This window comes from Perissodus microlepis, chromosome 15 (assembly GCF_051167445.1).
Source record: "Perissodus microlepis isolate ML-2025 ecotype Zambia chromosome 15, ASM5116744v1, whole genome shotgun sequence".
In the NCBI taxonomy this organism is placed as follows: Eukaryota; Metazoa; Chordata; class Actinopteri; order Cichliformes; family Cichlidae; genus Perissodus; species Perissodus microlepis.
The window spans coordinates 32,030,470-32,051,172 of record NC_140475.1 but is presented as its reverse complement, the minus strand read 5'-3'; the positions used below and the strand labels follow the sequence as shown (position 1 = coordinate 32,051,172).

Here is a 20,703-nt window from a genome sequence, read left to right as displayed (position 1 = left end):
CGTTGTGAATTTGTCTATGTTTGAGTCCAGTATTGAAAAAAAAGTGGAAGATTTTACAAGAAAAAGAAAAAAGTTTTAAATACTTGTTTGCGTTAAGACTACTAAGTTTGTTTTGCGTTCCTTTTGAGTAATGATTGTGCCCGTTCTCAGAATATTAGAGGAAATTGCTTTTCACAAAGTAACTTCATCAGCAGATTTGGATCATTATAACAAAAGATCAAAGTTTAAGAGATGCTCAAATAGTTCTTTCCCTGATATGCCATCTGACCTGATTGCAGTGCTGTTTTCCCTGTCCTTATCTCAGCATTAACAATAAAACAAGAGCAGTGCAGTGGTATCTGAGGAATTTTACGAGATCGATCTTTTAGCCAGTCCTAATTTGCCCTGTTTGTTTCCTTGCACGAGTCGCACACATAGTCTTTTTCACTGAGTGTGTCTTTCTATCTGGAATTTAAACCTCTCTTTCACTTTCCACTGTCAGCTTGTGCAACTCTTTAGATCCAAAAAAAAGTTCAGTTACACTCATAAAAGGTCTTGTGCTTTAACCAAACAAGGCTTTCATGTTAATGCCTCACATCTGAGATTCCCACAGCTTGTTTTTGTGTCTCTCTTAAAGGGTTAAAGGGTTTCCTCACAAAATATGAATCATTTACAGTTCTAATACAAACAAAACCGCTTGAGTGGTCACACTTTCATGTAGCCCATTTATATTTTCATCGGCAGCATGTCTTGGTAATGAGGTCCCAGTCACACTCTTATCCAGACGCTCATTTGGTTTAGCCTCAATCTCCAGTCCTCTTAAATAGTCATGGCCTTTTTGGGTAATCCTCACCTTCGAGCCCTGGAGATGTTTCTCTTTATCTTTGGAGTGTGAGTCATGTGTCTGAGGAGCTCTGGCATGTTGGTACATGGCTGAAGACAACAGTTAGTAGGTTAAAGGAAGTTGCTGGTGGGGTTTTCCAGATAACTGGCTGGGTAAAAGGTTTACGTAATCTTAACCTGAGGTAGCAACAAGGGACACATTACAGGAAAGTGAAAAACACCACATCCATGTTTTTATTTTCATTAAAACATCACAATTATGTACTTGGTACACAGCATGTGATCGTCCCGATTTACAAAACACTGACTTATTAAATCATTTTGTTGAAATGGCAGGAAAGCATTCAAGTCACTGCAAAATTGAGTGTAGGATAGCAGATTTGCCACACAGACTCAGTGTGACAGCATTTCATGAAAAAAGTTACTTTGAGCCACAATTAAAATGTCTAGAAATATGACTTTTATAATTTTTGTGCAGGCTAGCTCAGGGATATTAATTATTAAGGCATTTAAAGTAGAAAGGATCCAATTCTATATTTGAATCTGTTTATAAGCATAAGCAAATCTGTTTACATTTATCAAGATTAGCAAGACAAAGTAGAATTGCACGTGTTTTTGTTGGAAAAGAGTCCCAAGATTTTCCTGAACCTGGAAACATTTCTGATGTGTAATTTTAGAGTGAACATAGAAATAATTAGCGGTACCTGTTTTAGTGCATACAAATACACAAGTATTTTTTTTTTTATCAGTAATAAGAACATGAGCCTATTGTTTAGTGTTTTTAGCCATAAAGATTCTGTCAGTGGCCCCACAGTTTTTCTGATATTTCCAGTGCACAACACATTTATTAGACTACCTGCCATTAGAAAAACAAAAGAAAAATATTTTTGAAATATGCCAAAAGCTCATTTAAAACAAAACAAAAAAAAATGTATTTTAAGCGAATGGAAAAACGGTATTCAGGTTTTTAATACCCACACTGAGGATGTCTGTAGGAAGTCAGAAATGAATCAAGCATGACGTTCTAGCAGTAATTGTTCTGTTCAGGAATGCAAGTAAGTAACTAATTTAATCAAATTTAATTTAATCATAAACTAATGATGCCTTTACTCTTTTTATTCTATTTTTATGACAGTAAATTTGAAAATAATGACAACAATATTTATATTTTAGCATTAAAAATATGATCTTAATTTAAGAGCACACTGGTGGTTTAACTATTACAGAATCATTAAAAAATGATTTTGGTAAGTACCAGAACTGTTCATTTATAACAGCTATGGCATAAACCTTACACTGGCCGGTGGTCTAAAACATGTGCTCAGCACTGTGACTTTCTGCGTCTGAGCTTTGCTTGCACAGACGACCTCAGACCCCACAATTCATACGTCATTTATGCCACTCCAGATAAGATCACATTTGTACACTTGTGCATTCCAGTTATGACTTTGTTAAAGCGTTATGTAAAATCGAAATCTGCACTCTTATTAAATCACCAGTGTAATTCTGAGTTGTAGTGCTTACAAGATTATACATGTCACCAGTTTAGCAAGCGTTATGTATGAAGGTTTACCTTTCAGGCTGATTTTCAGATTTTACTATGGAGGAAGCGACAGTTGTAGTTAGCTGATTACACTTAATTAAAACCAAAATGAATTAAGCAGGTCAAAGGTTAACGCTGAGGCCAAAATATTTCACTGGCATTGAATAAAGTGCTACGTAAAGACGAGCCTGATGATGTCAGAGTCGTTCGGCAGGTTGGACCCGTCCCGGGCCTTCGGCGTCCACAAGCGCATTCTGTCATTTCGAGTAGTGGGCGAACGGAGACTCCTCATTCACTTTGCCCTGAGAGTTAACAGAAAACAAACAACCCATTCACAGTTAACCAGCAGTCAGCGTGGTGATAAAGTGCCTGCGCTGAATGTCCAGTGGTACCTGCTTTACCATCTGAACTAAAGTGGTTCTTTTACAGTACAATGTGTTCTGTTGTTTTTCTTTTATCCGATTACAGTGATTGCCTGTAGGCATATTTTTTTCCCGTTCAGATTAACAGTAGGTGAAGTCTTTGCTGTCCCGCTTTAGGCACATTAATGTAATTAACGTTAAGGACTGACAATCAGCTGACGGAGACAAGCGTCTAAAAAAATCGTCTTTTTACCCGTTTTAAATGTTAAACTAGTGAATGTCAGAAGGGATTACCATGTGAAGATGAGGTTGAGAAACTCCTGGGAAGGGAAGCTTAAATGTTTCATAATTATCTTGTTCTCTTTTCTCATAATGTCAGGAATAATCAAAAGGAAATTGCTAAGAATGTGTGAAGAAAAAAAGCGTCATGGATGTGGTCATACATGGACATTATCTAGATCATATTATCCGATTTCTACAGGGGATTGTTTGTCATTTATTAACCCTGCAAGTTATCATTAAGTCCCGACCTGCTCATTTTGGAGGATCAGTTGTTTTTCAGCCCATGTTGTCGGATATGTAGCTCGTACGGTATAAAGTACACTCCAGCACAATGCCCAGTCATGCAGCAATAAAGATTTACACTCGTAGAACACCTTATAAAGAACACTGGTCCGTACAGCGCTGCAGGTCTAGTTTTGCAGCGGTTACCAGAATAGCAGTATTTTATTCTATTTCACACATATTGGCAGCCTCATTGTGGGTCATCTGAAAAGTCTTTGTGATATTTTCTCTGCACACCATAGTACATACATGAACTTGTAAGTGCTCCGTAAGTGTGAGAGAGAAGGCTTGCTTTTCAGAAATCTCATTCTTGATTAGACCCTTGCTGCTGAGATTGAGAGATGCCAACAGTTTAAAAGTATCTGGCGACGCACTGATGCGGCTCTAATGATAAGCTTCTCTTGAGAAATCCTCACCACACTTTTCACACACAGACAATCCACTCACACTTCCTGTTCGTGTAAATGAGAAACCACTGTCCTCATTACTAAGGAGACAGGAACAAGAAGAAGACGACATTTAATGCTGGGAAACTTTTACGTGTTACTCATGGTGCAGGGCTGTCAGTTAACATCCCCGTGAAGCAAAATCCTGGAACGTGTTGGCCTTGCTCCAAATCCATGTTACGGGCAAATCCATGTTTTCTACGTGTTAAGCAGCACGTGCCTCCCCCTGCTGGGATGAGTAACCTACAGCAGGCATAGCCTCATACTGTTACTCATGAATTATATTCTTGAAACAATATTCAAGAAGTTTGTCATTTTGTGTGTTTCAGTGCTGATTTTTAAGAGGTATACCAGACCTACAGTAAGATTAAGATTAGGATTCACCCTCTGGAACTGTGAATATCTGTCACGTTTTCTATCTCACCATAGGCATGTCTTCGAGCCTCTCAAAATTGGATCTCGGCGATCGGATACATTTCACTGTGAGTACCACGAGAACCAGGGCGAGGACGATACAGAAGATGCAAATGATAGCGACTAGGCCGGGGTTTGACGCCAGGTCATCTTTTTCCCAGTCGGGTGAAAAACCTGAGGGGGAGACAAACAGAGAAACGATGAGATAAACAAATGCAATATTTGCTGGACACAGCTGAAATTATACTAATGTAAGAAGAAATCATATTTGCTTTGCACAAGTCACACCATTGGTTTTATGCCTCATTTATTAATTGACTTAAACAAACAACTGCCCAGGGGAATTTATTTGTCATGACAAATAAATTCCCCTGGGCAGTTGTTTGTCACTTATGGATATAGTTGTTTTTCTCATCACAATGCTTATCCAGTTTATCACAAGCCAGTATTCTTTGTGTTATTGTTCTTTTCAATAGATGCAGCCTTCCAAAAACTTATAATCATGATAACAGAGCTGATCAGAGAAGTCAGTGACCTCCGTGAGAAGTTCAGAGCCTTCCGTTAATCCTGCAGCACTGACCCTGTTCATGCTAGGGTATTGCCTCTGGATTAGCCATTTAACAACATAGACGAGATGAACTGCAATGACCGGAGGCAAATAAAGCAATGGTAAGTTCTTAAAGATTGTGGGGCTTTAGTAGCCCTGAACTTTAGAAATTGTCAAATTTGGTTAAACTGCTTAAAAATGGCCTTCTCCTGTATGTTCTGCTTGAATAGACAACAGCAGGCTATCGTTGGCAGAGCCAACACATAGGAATAGAAATGCATTTCACTGCAAATAGTTTAGTTTATTCGTTTTATCTTTATAGGCTTTGAGCTTTTTAGCTAATGGCTCTTTGAGAATCAAAGTGAGGCAGCAGTTTGCTGATTTCTGCCTTGTGACTTTCATATTAACCAGCCTAGTAGTTTAGATGCTTTCTCCCTGCTGAAGACAATAGACAAGAGGTTATTCATATTTAAGCTCTAATTTGGCATTTTTTTCTTCTTTTTGTGTTTGTTTGTGTCCTAGATGGCCTGACTCAGCGGGTGGGGGTAAACGCTGTTTCTGAGTTTGCCTTCGCCCAAGCAGTGCAGAAATGTCTCCGCTACCCTTCAGAAAACATGGGTGGTGCAGGATGCCCGATATCCAGTTTGATCCCCGAGTAAACTTAAAAAAAATAAGTGACCTGTATCCAATACATGTAACAAAGAAACTTTTTTAAAAATATAATAAATTACTTTGTAATTGATACAGAGATGTCTGTCATTTTTATTACATAATGCCAGATGCTTCATTTTATAGGGATATTATTATGGACATGACAAATTGTAAGACAATGTCCAGCATATTATGGGTTTCCTATTTGTGGATCATATACAATTGTCTTTTTTGCAGGTTAAAGTATTGCTGGTAATTTGCAGCGTTTTTTTTATTAATACAAATACCTTTTAAGTACTGATTTTTAATCATGACTTTAGTGTTTCAATAGTAACCAAGGGTGCAAAACTGATGGAAAATCAACATCAGAGTTCAACAGTGATTCAATATCAGAATCTGACATTGTTTCAACATTAACAGTGTTTGAAAATTTGACGTTGAATCAATGTCAGCGTTCAACATTGATTCAATATCAAAACCTGACGTTGTTTCAATATTAAAAAAGGGTGCAAAAGTGACGTTGGGTCAACGTCAGATTTCAACGTTGATTCAATAGAAGCACCTGATATTGAAACAATGTTTAGTCAATGTCTCCTTGCTATCTGGGTCTTGTCATCAAAATTTCATTGAAACCTGAGAAGAAATCCACCATAACATGCAAATGAATTTAATCTTCTGTGCACGCAAAAGCATTTTGTTTGCTTTAGGTCATAAAGTATGGCACTGCTATGTATAAATTTGTCCATCTGTATTGTTTCTCACTGTCCTTGAACCCCCAAAAGTGCATTAATTTCTTTTAAAATGGCAAAAAAGAGCGGACTGGATGTTTTTTGACCTGTGTCGGTTGTGTTCACAGTGGTGGTTGCAGTGATGTTTGGTGATGCTGATGCAGATGGGAGCGTTGTTTCAGTTGGCAAAGCTGTCTCATTTGATGTCTGGTTGTTTGCTGTGGTTTGAGGAGGTGGGCTGGGGGTGGTGTCGTCTGTCTGCTGCGTTTTTGGTGAAGCCGAAGTGATGACGGTCGTGGACTGCACTGTCGTTTCAGCTGTAGTTGGATGTGTTGTCGTTTCAGCTGTAGTTGGATGTGTTGTCGTTTCAGCTGTAGTTGGATGTGTTGTTCTTTCAGTGGTAGTCTGGAGTATTGTTGTTTGTGACTGTGGTTTGGTAGTGGTTGTTTGTGCAGTGGATGAGATGGAAGAAGTGGTGGTTTCTGCAGAGCAGCAAACAGCACATAAATATAAGATGCTGCATTCACACCTTATTGAAATAATGATCAAGTGGTTTGTTGGCATCTTAAAGGTGCCAACAAACCACAAAGAAAGTTTTAATTACATTTTTCCATACTTGCACTGGATGTTTTTAATGCATGAGAGCACTAATGCAGACAAGCATGGCTTAATGCTGTGCACTAACCCTAGCCCTTCCTATTGACAGAGCATGGTGGTGTTGTAATCATCAAAAAGTTCTGACACAAAATAATTGCTTTGTATGATTTTTTTCTATAACCAACTTTTAGATCATTGAATATCCCAGAGTTTGAATAGCAAAATACATATCTGATGTCTGACACAGACTAACAGAACGTTGCTGGTACTTAAATTTTTGGTAAACTCTATAATAAGGATATATTTCAGCTGCGTTTTACTCAAAATTATTGCTTGACAGGGGTGAACAATCGTTTTATTGAGTGCAAAATATAGTACAAAAATAAATCCCAGGTGATTCTGAAGTGGTCATGTAGGCTCTTATTTCACATTTGATTCATTTTAATCAAGTAACCCTACCTTAACCTAAATATAAGCTTTATTATCACAGATTAGAAATTTTGAATGCTACACCTTTAAATTCACTATTCTGGAGTTTTGCCACTATTACTTAAGTCACACATAATTAACATGATAGTAATGATGCATTACGCAAAGCTCACTTCCATCATGGAACTCTGTAAGTTTCATCTTCTAGTCACCGCCCACACCCACTCACACCACGTTTATCATAAAATCATGTTATGGAAGCTACGTATGTTAGATTCACACCTCTGAGACAATAACAATCTATATGTGCATCATCTTTGTGGCCTCGGACTGTTTATGAAGACGGTTTTAGATTTCTTTACGGAGCCGTGTGGGATTGAAGTTTGGCAGGTGTTTGAGTGTAGGCACTTTAGGGTTCAGGTTGGGGTCCTCATCAACACTGTAGCTGCTCTACCTGTTACTGTTTTACCCCTAAAATCCGCTTTGTGTACAAAGAAAACACACCGGAAAACCTTTAAACTATGACGAAGCTGAGATTTTAAGTGGTACATGTATGAGCGTTTAGGAGCTTTAAATCACATAACTGTACTTGTACGCAGCCATGTGGGCAAAGATCCAGAGGAGCTTAAGGTAAGAATGCTGTGACAACTTTCTGAGGCAAGAAACGGCTTTAAACTTGACAAAAGAACAAAAACAAAGTAAATTTCAGAAAACTACGACATGCTGCAAGTGTCTAAAAGCAGATTGTGTTGGCGCGTAGCAGTGGGTCAGGTAATATTAAAGCAATTGCAACGTGTGTTCAGTAAAGTGTTTGCCACAGGAGGCTCGACTTCAGCTCACTATCACTGATTAAATATTAGCCCCAGTCTACACCCAGGTGTGAACTTCCCATCTACCTTAACTTCCCCTTATGTTTTACAGATGCACGCTTTACTTATGATATGAATTTTGTAGTAATGAACAGCAACAGAATGAATACAAATGTTTCTGTGACAACACACGGTTGCTTCTTATTACACTTAAAACAAGAGCCAGAGCCGCGCTGCCACAGGCAAACCGGCCGACTGTCTCTCACTGCACGAAGCTTCCTGTTTGCATAAATTTGCACTTCTACAAGACTTCAGCCTAACGTTCAAACATATTGAACACAAAATTTTGAGAAGTGAAAACTCGTTGAAAAATGCTGACTTACCAATGATGACTGTCGCCGTTAACAGGGACACCAGCAGAGTGAGGTGCATCGTTGCGGGCATGTTGAGAGGGGAAGTGGCTGGCAGTCATATCAGTGACATTCACAGACAAACGCACATGCACACACACACACGGTAACTACATCCTTGACAGCAGGATGTGCTCCAAACACAGGCTGTTGCATATCAAGCATTAAACCCTTCACACTATCAGTCAATATTTAAACAAGGTTGTGTGTGTTTGCTTTTGCTTCTATTCCTGCTGCAGGCAGCTGCAGATTAGTTTTTACTTCTAAAATAGATTTTAAACATGAAAGTTGTCTCATGCTGCCAGCTGCAATGACCTATGCTATCCCAGGTCTTTTACTCTGCACTGTGCAGGCTGCTTATGCTGCAGCACAGAGCTGGACACTTTATTTTCGATGCAACAAGAAAATCATTTTGTCCATTGCACGTTTGACACTTTTGTTGAATCAGGTGCAGTGGAGCTTATTTCTGCCTCGCATGTTATTCTTTTTAAGACCAATCTTCTTTACTTTCTTTCATTTTTATGCTGTTTTAAGGTTTTTGATATTGTGTACATCACTTAAACTTTATACATACAGACCAGTTGTTGTGTAAATTTGACTTCTTGGCATCCATCCTTCCCCTGAGACCATTTCTGATGAGGCCTCAGTGAACAGTAGTGAACAGTAGCTGAAGGGTCAGGTGTGTCTCTCAGGTCACGTTTCGGGTCTTTTCTGGATGTTTTCATTTTTCAAAACGACGTGACTTTCAGACATCGTTCATCTGCTGTAGATATTCAGTTTTCTCTTTGTTTTTCTTAGGTCACACTGCCATCCAGAGGTTCCCAGCTTAGAGCTCTTTAGGAATCTCCATGCTGGTACAACACAACACGCGGTGTTATCATTGGCATATTTCAGACTCGGCCAAATAAATGGGAACAAATTATGCATTGTTGTGATGGGCTGCTAGCAACAACATGCCCTGCTGATGTTTCCTCTGAAAATGGTACAGAACAAGGACTGGAGTGAAAATTAGTAAAAAGGCAGTCAATGTCCAAAGGAAACAACTGAAAGATCTAGGGAACTATTGCTTAAAGCCACTTTAAAAACCCAAGAAAGTCTGGTTATTGTGAAGGAGAATATTTAAAAATGAGGGGTGGCTCAAGAATTTTGCACAGTATTAAAGAATACATTTTTAAAATGTCATTCATATGAGAATAACTGTAACATTGTCCCTAATATTTCCTGTCAAGACACTAACACAGTGACGGTAATAGCCTCCTCCATCATAAAGAGGGCAAATATCACCATATTTACTTTTGGGTTATAAAAATAAGGGGGGGGGGGGGCTTTATTCCATTTAATTCTCAATTGCTTCAATATTGATAACATGTTGTAACATAATGTGTCCAAACTAAACTGTATGGATAATTAGGATGGAACCACAAAAGTGCCAAAAGAAAGATTTTTTTTATTTGATTTTAATTTATTTGAAAATAAATTCTTCAGCATTCAGAAATCTTAGACTTCTGATACATGGCTTCTCAGTTCTTTTACACAGGTAGTACACCAATGATGCATTTTATGTGGAGAACTCTGGGAAAATATTTCATATAATAAATACATTATACGAACACAGCAGCAGCACCGAAGATGGTGTCGCTCCCCACCCTCACAGTGTTTATGCTGACACCATTTATACTGGTTTTTCTCCCCCCATCATCACATAAACTAAATCATCACTGGACCTGCCAAAGCTAAAAAATAAAAATCATCAATAAATTAAACTGGTAGACATATACAGTCAATTTTACAGTAACTAGTGAAAAACGACTTCTTTTCAACGGTTATTCTATGTGATATGACAAAATACAAATAGATCCATAATCATGCTTCATTTGACCTCAGAGGGACAAGTTAAATGGAGTGATTGACATTAAAACAAGTGCAGCACTGGATGATATATTAAGGCAATGTTCAAAGAAATGGTTTGTTGTTGAAGCAGTTATTTAGTAGAGCTCTCTCACATCAATATTGATTTGTTTTTTGTTTTTTTTAAATAAAGCATATTAAAAAAAAAAAGTAAAAGTATTACTAGAATCAGATTTAAAATTTGGGTCCAATGACTTTTGGGACTTTTTAAACCTTCCCCTTAACAGCCGCTCAATTCACTCTGACAGTAAGTGCTGAGGGCAGTGAAACAGCTTCTCATCCATGCGCACATCATTCACACATAAACAGACACATTTAAACTCTTTGGGAGTTAAGAAGACGTGTACCAGCACTTTAACTTCAAACTTCCCAGAGACGCATCAGTTTAAATCTGAGTGACCAACACAGGAACACACACTGTTGCATGCACACAACAGTCCGACAGCAGTTCCAAAGGGAGGAAGAGTATAAATGCATAAAAACAGCAACACGTATCATCTCTACTGAGCTTCTTTAAGCCTTCTCCTCCAACGGTTCGGACTGTGGCAGCACTTCCTTCTGTACATCCGCAACGTTGCTGTCTAATGCCAGCTCAGCATGGGGGTCGTCTTTCTGTCAAGACAATACAAATCAGTGGATGCATTGACATGATCAACATCACTTCACTTTTGTACATAAGTGATTAGAAAAGTCAGAGATGCAATGAACCTCATGGGCAGCGCTGGTGAGTAAGAGTCCCAATATACTGTATTAATCCTTTTGAGCTCATACTGAAGTAAAAGTAAGTAAGTAAAATTTATTTATATAGCGCTTTTCACAGATAAAAATCACAAAGTGCTTTACAACACAGGAAATGGGAATATAAAAACAATATAACAGTAAATAAAACAATGTAAAACAATAAAACTATAAACTCTGAGCCTTTGTAGAGCCCCTCAGTTCACCCACTGTCAGCCTCCTGCTTAAAGCAGCTTTCCTCCGACTGGCTGCCTGTATACTGGAACCTATGGTTCAGCAGGGATGGCGTTGGCAGTCCAGGGATGGCCTGTCTATCTGCAGGGAGCTCTGCTGTGTGATGGAGGCAGCATACAAAGTATGTGGTGCAACCCGTCTGTAGATCATTCTCTCTTGTGCTGTTGTTGGTCAACCAGCCGTGGAGAGAGAGTTCATTTGACATTCAAAGAGCTGAAGTGAAACTGTTACAAACAATGAATAGTGTCCACTGTAGCTGCCTGCGCTTTCCATGCTGCTTTTCTTAATCTTTGAAATTTTCTTCATAGTTCTTCCATTCCTGGTGAACTCCACTGTCACACTCTTCCCTATTTCAGCCCACTTGTCAGCCAATCAGCATAGAGCAGAAACATACCATCTGCTTCCAGCGACACACAGTTTCAGCTCCATTCGCCATCCCAGAGGAAATGTGTATGCAGACAGAACACACACAGCTGGGAGGAGCTGCACACAGCACCGTACAGCTGTTAATTGGTAAAATAAGAGGTAACAAAACCAAAAACTTCCTGTGTGGTTGACTTACTCTGTGTTTGAGGTAAGAGAGGTAGGTGTCCCACCCTAAGGTGACAAAGTTGACGTACACGACGCGGAACTTGGGCGAGAGAAAGTAGAAGTTGATCATCTGAGCAGCGGGCCAAACACAGCAGTCTGCCTGTCAGCAAGAACAACTTACATTAAGATAAACAAGCAGTTACTAATTACTCAGAGCAAACACTGCAGAAACAGACAAGAGGGGGGGGAAGTGTGCTCCGCCTGCTCGGCAGGTTACCAGCTGAGACTGGGAGGTTTTATCTGCTCTGCTGGGTTGGGTTTTTTTTTTTTTTTCCTACCTTCTGAGTAACAACAACAACCTCAAGATTTAAGACAGAAGAGCACAGAGCTAAATTACTACATGTAACTTATAGTCGTAACTCGTAAAGTTCCTCTGTTTGCTGTGTAGAGCACAGTTATATTTTATATTACTTAATGTTCAGTTACAGTTTAAACGCTAAATTCTCATCTTCTGTTAAAGACAAAGAAGAATTTCAGTTGGGATGAATGATGAACAATTAATGTTCAACCTCCAGGTTTACTTACCTTGTAAAATTCCCAGAACTTGCCTCTAAACTCCGCCCATCCTTCGGATAAACTGCGCCCCTCCATGAGATCCATACCTGCGATAAACAGTTTTCTGTCAGACGTGCGTCAGCGCCACACTTTATTAAAACCACCCTCAGATAAGCGCTCTTATAAACATGAACTGCTAAACTTGAGCCTACTCGAAACAGATACCCTTTGAACCCCATATATGTCTTATACGCGGGAGTTTTCCTTACCCACATCTTTATGCGCAACTTTTGCCTCTGTACATGATCTCTCAAGTGTGCGTACGTCACTGACAAACTGTTCAGGTGCTCACACCCTGAACAACGTGTGAGAAGCAGGACTTAGTACCAGTAAAATCCTTCTCACCTAAAAAATACCACACGCCCAGGGTCGGGGAAGCAACCAGCTGGTCCACCACAACCTTCTTGACCAAGGTTTTGAGAGCTTTGCCCGCGTACACTCTGTCCAGCCAGATGTACCAGTAGTGCAGGAGAGGACCCATGGAGCAGCCCACGGCAAACATGCGAGCTTTGAAGCCAAACAGAGAACAGCCGTGCATGAAATAAATCATGATAGCCCAACATGAGATTATTACAAAATAGTAGGAGTTCCTTTTTATTTTGTAAGAATTGTTTTTTAAAAAGTGTTTAAGCATAATCCTGTTGGCAGAATCTTTACTGCTGACAACTACATTTGTTTTTGCATATGTTCTTTGGCATGCTCTCCTCTGTATCCCCAAATCAAATGATAATTCTAACAACAATGCAGATGCTTTTGTCCAAAATTACTTGAGTTCATTACATTTTTATTTTAGAAACTGTACAGATCTGGAGCTCTCCTGCATATCAGCCAAAATAAGAAAATGGTGTATGACATTAAATGCATAAAACTCTGTGTCACCTGTTCGGCTCCAGTCTCTGATTTTGCCAGGATCCCTGTGTTTCTCCCGAGTCTGCTGCAGGATGTCTCCCAGAGACAGCATCACCCCTCCACTCATGATATTGGTGACCAGCAGGTAGCGGCCCTGGAAGAACGGCCTCCAGGAGAACCGTATCCGGACCAGAAACTCTTTACCCGCACGGGGAAGCATGATGTTCAGACAGGAGAAAGTACAGTCATCTGTGGAGAAGAAGGAAAAAGACAATAAACATTTAGGGTTCATGCAGGGAAAGCCAGCGGATAGGTAGATTCATTGTACTAAACAAACTGTAATAAAAGGACTAAAACAAATGACACAACTTGATCTTCCAACACAGGGAGAGAGGAAATATAATGCTAGCTGACACGTGGAGGCATATGTGATCACCTGTGAGTGTAAATGCACGTGCCTGTGTAAATTACCTGTCAAATACTAAAATATCGTGAGATTTAGCGAGAACACTACTTGGTCCCTATTATTTGTTGATTTTGCGCCGCACTGTTTTCTCACTTAAAACCTAAAAGCAATTTTATGTGCACAGCGTATATTATATATACACAAACTGCGAACCTCTGTGAGAAAAATACCACATATGTAGTTTAAACACCACTACAGACTTTATTAATCTCCGAAAGTGCTGATAAAGCTGTAAAGCTCCGAGTTCAAAGTTCAACTATCCAGCTGCTGCTCGTTAGCTAGTTTCTGGTCTAACAGCTCAGAGACGAACACTTTATGTTTTCTGTTTGAAACAATCCAGTCCCGGTCGGCACTGACGTTTACATGAAATTTTACATTCGGTTTTACAATGATACCAGTGAACGCGACATGCAACAGAGAGACAGATGAGGCAAACCTGAGCCGGTATGTGCGTTTCCGCGTAGATGATGCGTTTCCTTGACTTAACAACACAACATTAATAAACCCACAGTCAAACACACTAATCCACCAGCAATGAAGAGCGAAACGACGATAAAACCTTACAGGAAAGAGAAGTTTTTTGCTTGTATCCGCAGACTGCATCCACGACCTGACGGGTGAGCAAATGTCTGATTAGCGCAGTGATGTGATGGCGACACCTGCTGGTCGGGAGGAACAACGAAAACTCGTTGTACAAAGAACACCCACCACCCACGTTCTTGGACACCCCACATTTCTTTATATTTTGCTTCCAAGGAGCCAGACTCTCGTGTAATTTTTTTTTAAAAAGTGGTTGTGAGTAAACGTTTTCCTGACTTTATGATAGTCTTTAAAAGCTTTTCTTGGATATTGGCCGTGTTTTCACCCATTTTGAGTCTAGTCCTTGTTCCAGACCATCTTGAGAGGGATGCTGTTTGTTTGTTAAGCCAGTTAACACTGGCATATAAATCACTGAGGCATAGAAGTTACCAAATTCAGTGGATGAACGAGTGCTGTGTCCACACAAGGAGGAATATTGGTACTTTATGTCAAACCAGTGATTTATGGCCCCCTGTCAAATCATTTATGACTTAGGACAGTAATAAAGGAAGTAATAAAAGTTAATGGCAGTTATATTTTTTATGAATATCACAAAATTCGGTAATAATCAATAATCATATGTCCCAAAAATATATGGTCATGAAAATATGGTGATGGAATAGGAAGATGAATATGCTCGAGATAAAAATTAAAACTATAGAGCAATTTTTGTGCTGTTGTCAAGTTTACTTTTTTAACAAAAAATGCCACCTTGGCAGGACCCTGTCTTTGGGGACCTGTGTGTGTGTGTGTGTGTGTGTGTGTGTGTGTGTGTGTGTGTGTGTGTGAGAGAGAGAGAGAGAGAGAGAGAAAATGTGTTAAACCCTAGTAAAAAGGTTCTTCTTAATTAAACTGGTGCTTTTGTAACAGTGATGATGAGGAGATGGGAAGTTTATTACATTTTATTTGCATTTGTTTAACCAAAAAAGGAAAATCAGTATCAAACTTAGACTTACAACTGTTCCACCTCAGCGGCCAGCTTCCTTCCTGGAGTGGCCAGCCAATTTTCCCAGATGGCGTCTTATCCGTCCAAAGGGCATTACAGGAAAGTAGGAACGAAAATTACGATCTATAGAACAGAAAAAAAACAAACTGAGGAAGAGAAACTTCAACTAGAGGAGAAGTGCAGACAAATGGAAGCACAATATAAACGCCTGGAAGAAATGCACAACGAATTTCTCATGAACAGACAAGATCAACAAACTAACAATACGCAACGCCAGCCCAACATAAAGATTACTTATGAGGGCTGGGGAATCACGTTTGGTCAAGCACGAGAGCAGATTATGTGCCTGATTAAAGAAAACAGGAAAAAGAGCACTGGATTAAAAGAAATGTCTGACCAGCTTCAAGACAGGGAAGCTTTTATTAAGGAGATACAGTTGGATCTCCAAGGAATATGTACAGAAAGAATCAGGAGCTCCAAGGAAAGCCCGATGAAGGCCTGGAAAAAACCCCAAAGAAAATCAACAGGACATAAAACAGAAAGACATGCAGTGCAAACTCCAAGACACAGAGACAAAATGCAGAGTGCTGCAAATAAGGCTTGATAAAACACTGCACAGAAATGAAGAGTTTCTTCAAGAGAAAGAGCGACAGGAATTAAAACCGAAAGAAATAGATTGCAAGCATCAGAACATCGAAAAACACAACGAAGGCTGGCAAATACACTGAAATGCAGGCGCAAAAGCAACAAGAAGAGAAAATACAGGAAGACCTGTATACTTCAAGAAATCCAGAGGAGAAATCAGCAGTTAGAAGGCATGCACAACAAAGTACAACAGACTCTCTCTGAGCCTGTTTATTCTCGCTTTGTGTTTATCAAGTCTGTATGTCTCCACGGTAGTTTCCTGTTTTATTTTGACAGTCTCTTGTCCTGCTTGTGTTATGTTCAGTTTTGCTTTCCCTGTCATTTGTCTCAGTTCACCTGTGCCTTGTTTTGCCCAGCTGTGTTGCATCTTCCTAATTACCTGATTTGGATACAACAAGCAAAGTATGCATATTATGCACACACACAAACACACATGTAGCTATTACCCATTTCTTGTTTTTATACTTAACATGAATTATTCTTGAATAAAGACAGTGACCTGACACATGTCAAATTTAGCCTTGTGTATATTGTCCCTGCCATCTCCCTACCTGTGCTCTCAAAAGGGAACACAGGTTAAGGAGACAATGGAAGAAATGAAAAAAACATCTAGTTGCATAACATTCATTCATTCCCATTTCTTTAGTTGAATCCCCGAAAGTAAAAAGTCATTTTTATAGCATAAAATAGTATTATTATGCCTATAAGATGATTCTCAAATAATGATTAGCTGAAAGGTTGGCATATCTTGGCACGCTCTGCAGTTTTGATCAAACTGGACAGGTGGAGGACAAAAGAGGAAGCAGCAGGCCTAAAACTACATCCATTAAAACAGCAACTGAAAGTCATGCTCTTAAAAAATATATGAAACATTGTGACAGCAGTGCTATGTGTGGGCACTGAACGTGCACAAAAGATTGTCATTAGTTTGGGCCATCATTTTCCATAATGACATCACTACAGAACTGCCAGTGCTATGAAAGCATAACTGGACAGAAAAATATGCAGTTATGAAGTCTTGATGTCTTGATGCATGTTCAATCATCCTGGTAAGGAAATCCCAAAAGGTTGATTGTGTTCAACTGGACGTAGCGATTTCAGTGGGTTTTGTCACTCATCCAAGTGACTTCTTCAGTCACATGTCTATCTATCTATCTATCTATACATACATATATACATATACATATACATATATCTATACATACATATATACATATACATATACAGGGAGTGCAGAATTATTAGGCAAGTTGTATTTTTGAGGAATAATTTTATTATTGAACAACAACCATGTTCTCAATGAACCCAAAAAACTCCATTAATAGCAAGGCTGAATGTTTTTGGAAGTAGTTTTTAGTTTGTTTTTAGTTTTAGCTATTTTAGGGGGATATCTGTGTGTGCAGGTGACCATTACTGTGCATAATTATTAGGCAACTTAACAAAAAACAAATATATACCCATTTCAATTATTTATTTTTACCAGTGAAACCAATATAACATCTCCACATTCACAAATATACATTTCTGACATTCAAAGACAAAACAAAAACAAATCAGCGACCAATATAGCCACCTTTCTTTGCAAGGACACTCAAAAGCCTGCCATCCATGGATTCTGTCAGTGTTTTGATCTGTTCACCATCAACATTGCGTGCAGCAGCAACCACAGCCTCCCAGACACTGTTCAGAGAGGTGTACTGTTTTCCCTCCTTGTAAATCTCACATTTGATGATGGACCACAGGTTCTCAATGGGGTTCAGATCAGGTGAACAAGGAGGCCATGTCATTAGTTTTCCTTCTTTTATACCCTTTCTTGCCAGCCACGCTGTGGAGTACTTGGACGCGTGTGATGGAGCATTGTCCTGCATGAAAATCATGTTTTTCTTGAAGGATGCAGACTTCTTCCTGTACCACTGCTTGAAGAAGGTGTCTTCCAGAAACTGGCAGTAGGACTGGGAGTTGAGCTTGACTCCATCCTCAACCCGAAAAGGCCCCACAAGCTCATCTTTGATGATACCAGCCCAAACTAGTACTCCACCTCCACCTTGCTGGCGTCTGAGTCGGACTGGAGCTCTCTGCCCTTTACCAATCCAGCCACGGGCCCATCCATCTGGCCCATCAAGACTCTCATTTCATCAGTCCATAAAACCTTAGGAAAATCAGTCTTGAGATATTTCTTAGCCCAGTCTTGACGTTTCAGCTTGTGTGTCTTGTTCAATGGTGGTCGTTTTTCAGCCTTTCTTACCTTGGCCATGTCTCTGAGTATTGCACACCTTGTGCTTTTGGGCACTCCAGTGATGTTGCAGCTCTGAAATATGGCCAAACTGGTGGCAAGTGGCATCTTGGCAGCTGCACGCTTGACTTTTGTCAGTTCATGGGCAGTTATTTTGCGCCTTGGTTTTTCCACACGCTTTTTGCGACCCTGTTGACTATTTTGAATGAAACGCTTGATTGTTCGATGATCACGCTTCAGAAGCTTTGCAATTTTGAGACTGCTGCATCCCTCTGCAAGATATCTCACTATTTTTGACTTTTCTGAGCCCGTCAAGTCCTTCTTTTGACCCATTTTGCCAAAGGAAAGGACGTTGCCTAATAATTATGCACACCTGATATAGGGTGTTGATGTCATTAGACCACACCCCTTCTCATTACAGCGATGCACATCACCTAATATGCTTAATTGGTAGTAGGCTTTCGAGCCTATACAGCTTGGAGTAAGACAACATGCATGAAGAGGATGATGTGGACAAAATACTCATTTGCCTAATAATTCTGCACTCCCTGTATATGTATATATGTATGTATAGATAGATAGATCTATCTATCTAGATATCTATCTATGTATACACTATCTATGTATCTATGTATCTATGTATCTATCTAGATAGATAGATAGATAGATAGATAGATAGATAGATAGATAGATAGATAGATAGATAGATAGATAGACTGTATTTCTATTTATGTTTGCACATGTTTCAACTTCCAAAATAAATCAATTTTCTGTAAAGCAACTGCCCTGACACATGCATTACAATTTACAGACAACAGTGGAAAAGCCTATACAGAAACAACAGTAGTATTTTATGTTTTTGTTTATTGAAAATGCTTTGAACTTTCCACATATTTTACATCTTGTGAAAAAATAGTTTAAGCACCACAATAAAAAAAACATAAATGTGTTGTTAATATTCACACTTTGCAAAGCCATAGAGAACGGGAACCTTCTGGCCCTTATGTTGGACTCCACTGCTTTAGATAGCTTATATTTTATTATATGGTATGATAGTGTTAGTAAAACACTTTATCAGCCTCTCCTTTACAACATACTACTGTTGCCCAGGCCGAATAAGCTGTGAAGAGTAAAACGTGTCTCTCAAGCTGCTCCCAGTTCTTTAAACAGCAGTGAATGGTTCTTGCATCACCTTATTCAAATGTCTGTGAGCCTCCACACAGGAAAATGGCCCCATTAAGTACAGACACAACACTAACAAAGCCTTTTATTACACCATTATGCAAACATTTAAATCGCCATAATTCAACACTTGCAGGTGCAAACAGTAGCGATAAAACACATTAAAATTTCACTCAGTCATTACCAAGGACAGGTCACTGTTTGAGTTCTCCAATTATGTTTATATAAATAAATAAAAATTGTGAAATGAAAGCCATATTTTGAACTCTGATGTAAAATACTTATTACTATTGTATTATTATATTACTATTATATATATGATATTACTACTGTATAGACTACATACTATATATATGATATTACTATTATACATACAATAGTAAATAAATAAGTAAGTAAAGTGCAGGTTTTTTTTACAAAGCATTTTTCACAGACAAGCAGTCAGTTGACAACAAAATACAGTAAAATAAATGAGAACATTAGGTGTTAGGTTTAGATGAGGACGTGTAGCTTGTTGGGAAAAAACTGATTTGATGGTTGTGTCTAAATACAAAAATATGAAAATTACATACAATACATAAAGCATTGAAACTTGACGATTAACTGCATTTTCACTTTGCTGAAAATCGTTTATGCAGTTGTTGCACAGCTGTCACTTAAAAGACGCTTTTGTCCGCTCAGGAATTTAATAAGGAAGAAAATAACAGCAACATAAGTGCATTAATACATGCTCATAAAGAGACACTGACCATAACACTGAATCGACTTTACAGCTGACCATGTTTTAGGCAGCAGGTCATCTCAACAGAATGTGGATACAAGCTGTTACTCCTCTCCAGCAAACAGGTTTTCCCAGTAAAATGCTGTCACCTGACATAGTAACAGCACAGCAGAAACTGTGGCAGACAGCCGCAAGAATACTAACGCGGTGCCTACAACTGTATTTTCTCTTGCCTTGGACACAGATAAAGGGCTGTTGGGACTATTTATTACAGAACTAATCTCATGTGAAGGTGGAAATGTAAATGCCACCCTGAGTGAATGTACGCTGTTAGATAAGGATACTACGTTTTTGCCTATATTACATTTTTGTTATCTGAGTCATTAAGAAAGTAAGTTTAGTTGGGCTGAAAAGCAAAAGCATCATTTTAACTTACAAACTATTTTAATGAAATGTTTTAATCTGTTTGGTCGTTAACCCTTTAAAGTATTCAAAATGTTTTCGTTTGCATTAATACTAAAACACAATTAGGTGACTATGTGGCATGCTATATGTACATAGGCCTATTTTCATGACTAAAGGAAAGCAACATTTCTATTTTTTTTATCCTTATTATCCTTTTAAAAATGTTATTGTGTCTCATTTCAGCTCACTGGCTCATAAATGTAAACAGTTAAACACTAAGATAAAGAACGTTGCTCTCTGTGTGGATACTAAGCATGATTAATAAGTTA

At 38.9% G+C, this 20,703-nt stretch overlaps 2 protein-coding genes across 3 annotated transcripts; both read right to left on the bottom strand.

Moving 5' to 3' along the window:
- Positions 1-202: 202 nt before the first annotated feature.
- cist1 (colon, intestine and stomach enriched 1) lies at positions 203-8,364 on the bottom strand. The gene is made up of 4 exons (XM_084954370.1): positions 8,296-8,364; positions 6,185-6,559; positions 4,162-4,325; positions 203-2,667 (listed from the first exon to the last, which is right to left on the bottom strand). Exons 1-4 carry the CDS (start codon positions 8,354-8,356, stop codon positions 2,623-2,625), a joined length of 645 nt encoding a protein of 214 aa, XP_084810496.1. The 5' UTR covers positions 8,357-8,364; the 3' UTR covers positions 203-2,622.
- A 1,385-nt stretch (positions 8,365-9,749) lies between these two features.
- Positions 9,750-14,317, bottom strand: mpv17l2 (MPV17 mitochondrial inner membrane protein like 2). Of its 2 annotated transcripts, none has more exons than XM_084954123.1 (6): positions 14,228-14,317; positions 13,228-13,446; positions 12,694-12,855; positions 12,319-12,395; positions 11,765-11,893; positions 9,750-10,842 (listed from the first exon to the last, which is right to left on the bottom strand). In XM_084954123.1, the coding sequence occupies exons 2-6, from the start codon at positions 13,415-13,417 to the stop codon at positions 10,744-10,746; spliced, it is 657 nt and encodes a 218-aa protein (XP_084810249.1). In that variant the 5' UTR covers positions 13,418-13,446; positions 14,228-14,317; the 3' UTR covers positions 9,750-10,743. The 2 variants fall into 2 exon arrangements, with proteins under 2 accessions (XP_084810249.1, XP_084810250.1); XM_084954124.1 differs by having other exon boundaries at positions 14,100-14,307.
- Positions 14,318-20,703: the final 6,386 nt, after the last annotated feature.